The sequence below is a fragment of the Myiozetetes cayanensis genome, unplaced genomic scaffold (assembly GCF_022539395.1).
Source record: "Myiozetetes cayanensis isolate MyiCay16 unplaced genomic scaffold, myiCay2020 scf6-25, whole genome shotgun sequence".
NCBI lineage: Eukaryota > Metazoa > Chordata > Aves > Passeriformes > Tyrannidae > Myiozetetes > Myiozetetes cayanensis.
Window position 1 is genome coordinate 59,835,952 of NW_026087853.1, and position 10,000 is coordinate 59,845,951.

Sequence of the window (10,000 nt, forward strand, 5' to 3'; positions counted from 1 at the left end):
GTCATTTCATAAATAGGAATCATAAAAACATATTTTTTTAAAATTCAGCAATATCTGTCTGCTAGAAGTTCATAGAAATACCCTTGTGCACCTAAACTTTGTAAATGTGAGCTATGTTTGGTGCCATACTTGAACATCTAAATTTCCTTTCTTTACATTCTTCCTCATGGAACAGTTTGCTACTGCATACTCCTGGAGCATGAGATACTTGTACCTCTAACTAACAACTCTTCATGATTTTACAGCAATAGTTTTGAGCTCTTGCCCTACAGGTGTTCCTTTCCAGTCGTTGTTAAGTAAGTCGTGGTTAACTCAATAATGCAAAGGTACATTAATTATTAGTCTACTACCTGATTCTCCTCCAGAATATTCCTTATAAAATCCCAGGGAGAAAAAAAGCCTAACATGCCCTCACTATGTTAGCTGGGCAAAAATATGTGCAAGCCAGGACTTAGCATCTAATATTTTCAGGTTTTATTATTATTACATTTTCTATTAGCATAGTTTGAAACTTGCATGCTCAGAACAACCGAAGGATGTCAGCATTAAGAGTGATGTGGGCTGTGGGTATCTTGAAAATCTGGGGTGGGACCAAGAATACAAGTAGGGTATCTCCATTGTCATGCAGTTCCTTACTTAGAAGTTTTCTCTCCCTACTACTCTTTTCTCTTTTTTAGCTGTTGTCGATTTTAAGAATAGTTCTGATGTGAGTCCCTGTCTGCCCAGAATGAATAGAGAAATATTCGAGTCCAAAAATAGAACCTACATGGTATTTTTATCCTATTTGCTGAGGAGATCCATACTCTGGTACAAGATATTATTCTCCAAGTGAAAATACCATCAGTGTTTTTACTGCTGTTCACCCTAAACTCGGTGGTAAATGGCAGTGGTTTTGCAAACTCTCCCAAGAAAATAGGAAAGGCCTGCTGCTCTCTGGAGCATCAGCTTCCTTGGACTAGCCTGTTGAAGTACAAGTAATGAACAGATGTGCTATTCATATAGGTTGTGTATAAAAACTGACTGAGTTTTATAAAACTCAGTTTTATAATAAATAAATAAATAAACCTGGCTGTGTTTTATGCTGCTAAGCACCTGATTAAGTACTGCCAGTCATATTCAAGAGTACTCGAGTCAGATTCTTTGACAGGGGTGTCTTACAGAGAGCCTGGTTAGTAAAGTATGAATAAAATATGAACTTCCTAACGTGATATAACCACTGGGAGAGAAAAATTAAGTTGTGGAGGCAAGAATTCATTGCTACTTTGGTACCTCAGGGTCTCCAGCACTGTGAGCAACTGAGAAGAGGGGAAAATGCACGTTTTGAATTATGTTTCAGCACGTCTGAAATGATATAGTGGCCATACTTCTTTTCCACTTGATTATCCTGAGTTCCCACTGCTGCAACATTTTGCTTGTTTTGAAAGGAGTCCCTGATCTTATGGGAGGTTGGCTGTGTTGCCATGAGAGGCTAATAGAAATAATGGTGAAGCAAGCACAGGAAGGAGCAGAAGAGCAAAAAGAGAAGACTAAAGGGAAAGAGAATAATTCATGGTCTAGAAGTACAGTAAGTACTGAGCTATAGTGTAGTCTTATTTGCTGCACAGAAGTCTTGATTACAGTAGGAAGATTAGTGTTGGACTGGGGCCAGACTCTGCCAGTGTGAATTGCAGCAGTTGGGGGATAGCATAAATTAATATTGGGCACAGCAACATAAATTAAGCTTTTTAAATCTCATGTTCCCTTTACATGAAAAGGTGTTAAATTGTTGTGTATTTTTTCCGTCACTGTACACGTAGATAAGCAATAATGCATGTTTCTTCCCTGTATCACTGTAAAACAGGACAAGTCTGTGTGATAACATACCTTAGAGATCCTTTACTATACTACACTACAATATTCTTAATACTGTACTAACGAGGATGATGACGTGTAGGTATTCTCTCTTTGTTCTACCAATAATAGTATCCCTTATGAATATGAAGGAACAGAGGAAATGTAAGAGCTTTTAAATAAAAATTGCTCTTTGAATGCTATGAAAATACAAAGCTGAATGAAATGAGTCACTGTGTTCATATGTAAATACCTAAAGCTTGTTTTTTGCTTTTAAATCAGTTAAAAATTGGATCAAGGGAGACCACTGAGCTAGATTGAATTGCCTGTAGTTACGTGATCCCTATCACATTAGAATGGATTTAAAAAGGCACAAAAATCCCTTTTCTGCTTCTCCCATTATCAGCTGTGTGTCTATTATGTGTACATTATAGTTTATTTATCTTTTATTTATCTTTAGCTCAAGAACCTATTTTAGCTATTTAAAAAAAATTAATAATGCTTATAAAGAATACCAAAGGGATTGGTCTATTTCTACTTGTCTTTATACTCAAATATACACTGAATTTTTCAGTTTAACAGTCCTATGAAATAATGACAAGAAAATGCATTTGAAATTTTGAAAGAGAGGTAAGAACTAGATAAATCATTATTTTTTGTCCCAAGTCCTTGAAACAACTCCAAAAAAAAAATAAAACAATACAGGACTTGCTAAAGAACGAAGTGGCTGAATTCTGGAAAATGCCCCTAGAATTAAACTTTACTGAAGTAGGAATAAATCCAGGTGATCCTAATAATTCAGGAACTGTTCCTGTGATAACTCTCCTATTTTTATGGCATCACACACATCCTTGTGACTAAGTGATGATAGAGGTTTGATCCATGCCTTTGCTATGCTCCTGTGCCAGGTGCAGAAGAATCTGGGTTTTGGTACTGGAAATGGATCTGTAGAATGTTTTTAAACCGCCTCCAGGAGCGTCAGAATTTTGGACTGGCTTTGTGATGACAGAAGATATTGTATTTTAATGGCATTTGAGATGACATTAGGGGTTTCTCTCTGTCTTTCACTTTATATTGACTGTGGAACCCAAAGAATTGTGATGGTGGAAAAGCTGGTTCACTGTAACTACATTTCACAGCATTTTTGGCAAGATCAGTATGAACTGATTTGATGCCTGACATTCTGTGTGTTTGTTTGGGTTGATCCTTCATTCTGTCTTATACAGTCATAGGTCATCTGCTCAAAGGAATGAGGTTAAGGGTACAAGAAGTAACTGATGTATGTAGGCAGCAGAGACAGAGAAGTAACATGGATAATGTGGGCTGTGCTGGAGGGATCTGAAGGGAAATAGTCATCAGGCTCTCTTGGTTTCTCTGTGGAGGAGGACCTAGGCAATGAAACAAATGCCTAACCCACTTGCTGCGGGTGTTCAATTTGTCCCCAGTTGCAAATACCTTGAGGCAAAGTGTCTGGTGTGAGTGCTACTTTTGATTTCTTCTCAATGTAGTCTCTTCTTTCTCCATGAGGAGAAGCAGGAGTGCCTGTAACTTAATTTGTACTGAGATGGTAGAATTCTAACTGTGATGTGAAATACAGACAAGCTGCATTTTCACGGTGGTCCCTTACAGAGAGTGGAATCTGTCACGAGTTTGGTTTTCTAGGTGGGTGCAGAGTGAATAGTTTGTACACTGCTTGTGTTATAGCAGGCAGAGAGAGCAGAGATTTGAGGTGTTAACTCTGCCAAATACACAGCAGTCCCCTCTAGTCATGGACTAGGACCTACTTTCTGTTCAGGTACAGAATTGGGAGCAAAGTTAATTTGCTGTCATTTGCGAGACGGCTGCGGCGGCCCGGGTGTGCTGGGTAGGAGCAGAGGGAATGTTTGCTTGCGCTGCTTGGGGGGCGAGCGGGGTGGAGGTGGGGGGCAGCTTTTTCCCCTTCACTGGGAAATCTGATGCGGGCTCGGCTTCGGAATTCTCCGAGCCACCCCAGCGATGCATTTGGCTTCCTTAGGACAGAGCGTCGCTCGGGGCGCAGAGTTTCTCTCGGCACGGCGGGCTGTCGATCGCTGCCGGCCCGGCGGGGCGGGGGCCGGGGCCGTGTGCGGGGCCGGGGCGCAGTGCGGGCGGCGGCCGCCAGGGGCCGGCGGCGGGCCGGGAACAGCGGGAGCAGCGGGATCGGCGGCGGGCGGCGGCTCGGGAGCAACAGGGCCGGCTCCGGGAGCGCCGTGCGGCGCCGGGCCGGGCCGGCCGAGCTCCATCGGCGTGTCCGGCTGGGGCGGGCGCGGCTCCCGCATCACCTCAGAACCCGCACAACAAGTGGATGTGTGGCGGGCGGGAGCGGGCTGAGCCGCTGCCCTTGGACGTGTTTCGGTGGGAAAAGACCGCACGGAGCGACCCCGCGTCCCCCCGCGCCGCGGGGGACCCGGCTCGGTGCGCGGATTATCCAGCGCTGGTTCACAAATCTGCTGCGAGAGCCGGGCTCGGGGAGGCTGGAGATCGCGCCTGCCCGTTCATCCCTCCTCACACACACACACACACACACACACACGGTTCCCTCTGGGAACGAGACCCCCCGCTTGTTGCCTTTCCGCCGGTGCCTGGGCGAGCAGCAGGGCTGCGGCTCTGCGCGGTGCCCCCTGCCCCGCTCGCTCCCGCCGCCCGCGCCGCGCTCGGGAAGGAGGGACGGGCATCGCTCGCCAACCTGTGGTGCGCACTGACCACAGACACCTGCGAATGTGGATCAGCCGGCACAGCCCCCTCGGGACCGCTGCCGCCGCGCCCGGGCACCGCCAGGAGCAGCGTTGCTATTTCTCTGCCTAGGATCAGTAAGTAGAAGAGCGGCTTTAAGACCTTTTTCTGCATGGCACATAGGTACCATTTTAAAAATAGCGTCATTTAATGGTTCGTGTTCACCTTCTGTCGCGTATTAATAGATGTGGCTATAAACGAGGCTTCTGTTTCAAAGGGGGGCGTGGGGGGTTGTGTATTTTTGTGTGTGTGCTTGCATGTAGATGTTGCTTCAGTGCACCTGCAGTTGTTTTCTTGACATATCATATCACGGTATTTTCACTCGGGTGAGCACTGTACGTGCCTGTTTCCAAATTAAATCCAGCGAGATGTTCATTGTGATTGAACCACAATTCTGCTGTAGATTAAAATGTAGCATTCCCGCATCCGATGTGTTTCTTACAAATATAACAAAAGCTCTTTGTGTAGATACATTTATTCTTTAACGTTTCATGTAGATATATGTAGGTGTATCTATCACATATGTGCTCAAAAGACCTGAATGCCTTGTGTGTTGCAGTATTTTTATTGGTGTTTATGTGTGTTGGTGTTTCAGGAGCATGCATATGTTTGTGTATGGATGCAAGTGCTTATATGGGTGGGGATTTTGTATCTGTCTCTATATATATGTGACATACCCACCCACATCCTTACCCACGGAGTCGTTCAAAATCTCTGTGCATGTGATGTGGGTGTGTGTGTAATGTAGAAGTGTGAATAGTGTGGGCAGGAGAAGATTTGAATGCCGTGGTAATAGATGACACAGTTTCATTTGATCGGTGTGACCTTTTAGGAAAACAATCCAATCTTTTCCCTTTTTGTTTTGTTTATTTTTGTGTGTTTGTGCATGTGCCTCAGGTTAAGTGCTTCTTCTGCATGACCATAACCAAAGGGTGACCCATCCACTCCCCTTATGCCCTATGGGGACCTCAGAGCCAGTTTCTCAGTCTTCATCTCCTCCTCCTCCTCCACCACCTCCTCCTCCTCCTCTTACCACTACTGCTGATGCCCTGGGTGCTGCTCCCAGGTTTGAGACATTGTTGACAGGCTGAAGAAAGGATTTGCAAAGACCTCCTCACTGTGTAAATGAAGTGATGGCTGGAATTAACTTCAACTCCCCAAGTAATGACATTAAACAGTAAGTTTGCTAGGCCAAAGCGTTACCAGGAACAAATAATGAGGAAAGAGACTATTTGCATTTGGTTGCAATGATGAACTAAAACCATCTGTGGAGAACAGGTACCATTTGATTCGCACTTTTTTTTTTTTCCTGACAAATGCAGCCTTTATAGCCTGCGATGTAGACACGATTCTGATGAGATCTGTGATAGCTGCTGGAGATAAATGGAAATAAAGGGACTTGGTGGATAAAAGAACAAGGTCTCAGCTGTTCCCTGGTTCAATCTGAGAATCCCATCTTTTCTTATCAGCAAAACAGGAGTTTGTGTCAAGCATTCCGGAGAAGGAGAAAATGCAGACCTGTACTTTTCCAAAACGTAGATTCAGTGTTGCAACCATGCTGCCACGCTCCACGTCCAGGGGACTGTCCTCCAAACGCAAATGGCTTTGAACTTTCTGGTGAAAGTTAAGGTTACACTGTAAATAGAGCAAAGCCTCGTTGCAGTAAGTGATTTAAAAAAAAGAAATAATAAAAAAGTAAAGCAGTTGCAAAATGGAGGTGGCGATGGTGAGTGCAGATAGCTCTGGGTGCAACACCCACATGCCCTACGGATACGCGGCCCAAGCCCGGGCGCGGGAGCGGGAACGGCTGGCACAGTCCCGGGCGGCCGCGGCCGCCGCCGTAGCAGCGGCGACAGCAGCAGTGGAAGGTGGGGCAGCAGGCGGGGGAGGACCTTATCACCACTACCACCAGGAGCAGAGCCGGGGGGCATCCTCCTCGCACGGCGGGAGCGCGTCCCGCGGCAGCCTGCCCCACCGCCAGGGCGGTAAGAGGAGGAAGAAAGGGAAAAAGAGGAGCCACCACTTGGGGAGCAGGGAGTGTGGGGCCTCCTTCCCCTGCTCTGAGCTGCTGCCGCTCAGTGGTTCTGAGGAGAGGATACTGAAGGACTTGAGTGAGGAGGAAGAGGAGGATGAAGACGAGGACGAAGAAGATGAGGAAGAAGGAAAGCTCTACTACAGTGATGACTATGGGGAGGATGAGTTTTCCTACTCGGACCAGCCACCTGACGATGGTGGAGGCCCTGGGGGTTACAGCTCTGTGCGCTACAGTGAGTACGAGTGTTGTGAGCGCGTGGTGATCAACGTGTCAGGACTGCGCTTCGAGACCCAGCTGAAGACGTTAGCTCAGTTCCCGGAGACGCTGCTGGGCGACCCGGCGAAGCGAGGGAGATACTTTGATCCTCTCAGGAACGAGTACTTCTTTGATAGGAACCGACCCAGCTTCGACGCCATCCTGTACTACTACCAGAGCGGTGGTCGGCTGAAGAGGCCAGTCAATGTACCCTTTGACATCTTCTCCGAGGAGGTGAAGTTCTACCAGCTTGGGGAGGAGGCCATGCTCAAGTTCAGGGAGGATGAAGGGTTTGTCAAAGAGGAAGAGGACAAAGTTTTGCCGGAGAACGAGTTTAAGAGGCAGGTCTGGCTGCTGTTTGAGTACCCGGAGAGCTCTACTCCAGCCAGAGGCATTGCCATTGTCTCCGTCTTAGTCATCTTGATCTCCATCGTCATCTTTTGTCTGGAGACTTTACCAGAGTTCAGAGATGACAAAGAATTCGTCATGTCCCTGAGCTTAGGGAAGGGGCTTTCCAATGAGTCACTCCACCTGAATGCTGGGGAGCACACCATCTTCAATGACCCGTTTTTCATTGTAGAGACAGTGTGCATCATCTGGTTCTCCTTTGAGTTTACAGTGCGCTGCTTTGCGTGTCCGAGCAAAGCACACTTCTTTAAGAACGTCATGAACATCATAGACATTGTCTCCATCTTGCCTTACTTCATTACTCTGGGCACTGACTTGGCGCAGGAGCAGGGCAGCCAGCAGGCCATGTCCTTTGCCATCCTGAGGATCATCCGCCTGGTCAGGGTGTTCCGCATCTTCAAGCTCTCCAGGCACTCCAAGGGTTTGCAGATCCTGGGTCACACGCTCAGGGCCAGCATGAGGGAACTCGGCCTCCTCATCTTTTTTCTTTTTATCGGAGTCATTTTGTTTTCCAGTGCTGTTTACTTCGCAGAAGCTGACGAGCCTGCCACCCATTTTCAAAGCATCCCAGATGCCTTCTGGTGGGCCGTGGTGACCATGACTACAGTTGGTTATGGGGACATGAAACCCATAACTGTGGGTGGGAAAATAGTCGGGTCCCTGTGTGCCATTGCGGGAGTGTTAACCATTGCTTTACCAGTGCCAGTGATTGTCTCCAATTTTAACTATTTCTACCACAGAGAAACTGAGAATGAGGAACAAACACAGATGATGCAAAATGCAGTCAGTTGCCCTTACCTCCCAACAAATTTGCTGAAGAAGTTTAGAAGCGCATCTTCTTCATCCACAGAGGATAAATCAGAGTATTTGGAGATGGAAGAAGGAGTTAAAGAATCTCTTTGTGTAAAGGAGAACAAGAGTCAGGACACAGGGAATAGCAGTGAGTCAGAGAAGAAAAACTGTGTAAATTCAAATTCCGTGGAAACTGATGTGTAATTCTGAACGTTTCCAAATATATTTATGCATTAAAGAGTGCAGTGAAAATGATGAAATATGCAAACAAGAGTCTGCAGCATACAGTAGTATGCCATTTAATGGTTAAATACAAATAAAAAGCGTTGCTAAACATGTATTACATATCAAGTAAGTGGTATGACTTGAGGAAAGGATTGCTAGATCTGATCCATTTTCAGACTTTATATTTTTATTAGAATGCAAGTGTTTTGCACATGAGGCTGAAAAATTTATTAAAGCCAAGTCAGTTTTAAAGTGGGTGCATGAACTGTCGACATCACTAATAACAGCTCTGTGGTAAAAGTTGGCATTCAGAGGTATTTACTATGTAAGAAACAATGAAGTTTGGTAGTCATTTATCTGTTTATCAGTGCTTTAATAGCAGCTACCATAAATCATTGGATACCATAGTCATTGTTTTTCAAATGGTAAATTTATTGTAAAAAGATATTCTACAGAAGATAGATCTAAATTTTTTTTTTCTTGAAATCTATAATGCTTGTTTTTAACTGGAAATTTTCTTTGAAAAGGCTGTTGACCCTCCAGAAATTGTTTATTTTTATAACTCTCTTTGGAGGCATTGCAGCATTTGTTGTCTAATAATGAAAGAAATGAAGTAAGAGAATCGTTTAACCTGGTCTGACTGCAAAGGCAAAATGACTGGAATGCTTTTTTGCACTACTTTATATGCTGGAGATATATTGAAAGAGACTTCATACTGTGAATGTTTACTAATGTAATAGTTCAATGACAATCATTGGAAGAGTGAGTTCTGCATCATGTTTTGTTGTTTCTTTTTTTCTTTGTGATGCTGATGGCAAAATAGCAAACATGACATGAATTCCATACTCTTTTTGATTATGAATATCTGTGATCTGGAAAAGGATTGTGAAGTAAAATTTTATAATCAAAGTTATTTGAAATTGGTGTTTTCTACTGATGCCCTCAAGAAGTACCAACCTAATTTATATCTTTTTCCTGCTTAATTTAACACTGAGTCTATGATTAGTACATGCACTTTGTCAGTATTGAAGAAATTCAGTGTATGGGAGGAGAAGGGAGAAGTAATAAGATATTCAGTTGTTACAGTACTGACAATTGAGAATTGCTGACTTTTAATGTGCTATTATTGGTGCTGCTTGATTACAGCTTTCACCCATGTATATTTGAAGCAACGTTTAAGATCCAAAATAGGCATTTCTGGGCTTCAAAGTGAACACGTTGGGTCCCATGGAGTCCTTGTGAGAACATTCCATGGTTTCTTTTCACTGATTCTTAGGCCAACTGTGTTTTACTGTGTGTCAAAAACTTCCACTGCCCTTCCTAGGAGATTAAGGTAGGTAAAGATTATCCAGCCTACAGTATATTTCAGACTCCAGAATGAAATAAGTAAGATAGTGCTGCATATAACATAAATAATGGATTCAGAGCAAGTATTTTTTTTTTTTTCAGACTTATCATTACTTAGGGAAGGCACAATTAAACTGGAACTGTTTTTGAAGAGGCACTGTGGAACATTCCAGGTTATAAAACTTGAACCAAATTGGCATATGCACTTTAAGGTCTGGGGCAGGCCATTAAGAGAGGAAAAAAAGGACTTACCAACTCTACTGAATTACAGTAGTTTTGCAAGATTCAGTTAAAGCCGAGTGGAGGACTTTTGCAGGGGGAAGAACTCGTTAGGGACTGACTCATAGTTCTGGAGCT

At 44.4% G+C, this 10,000-nt stretch overlaps 1 protein-coding gene across 2 annotated transcripts; it reads left to right on the plus strand.

Annotated features, from left to right (window-relative positions):
- The first annotated feature begins 4,090 nt into the window (after window positions 1–4,090).
- KCNA4 (potassium voltage-gated channel subfamily A member 4) lies at window positions 4,091–9,205 on the plus strand. 2 transcript variants are annotated; one of them, XM_050335212.1, is made up of 2 exons: window positions 4,091–4,704; window positions 5,479–9,205. In XM_050335212.1, the coding sequence occupies exon 2, from the start codon at window positions 6,293–6,295 to the stop codon at window positions 8,273–8,275; it is 1,983 nt and encodes a 660-aa protein (XP_050191169.1). In that variant the 5' UTR covers window positions 4,091–4,704; window positions 5,479–6,292; the 3' UTR covers window positions 8,276–9,205. The 2 variants fall into 2 exon arrangements, with proteins under 2 accessions (XP_050191169.1, XP_050191168.1); XM_050335211.1 differs by having other exon boundaries at window positions 4,091–4,658.
- The last annotated feature ends 795 nt before the right edge of the window (window positions 9,206–10,000 follow it).

What these genes read in the sequence shown, in the direction of transcription:
- KCNA4 (XM_050335212.1), top strand. Translation starts at nt 6,293, where the DNA reads ATGGAGGTGGCGATGGTGAGTGCAGATAGCTCTGGGTGCAACACCCAC.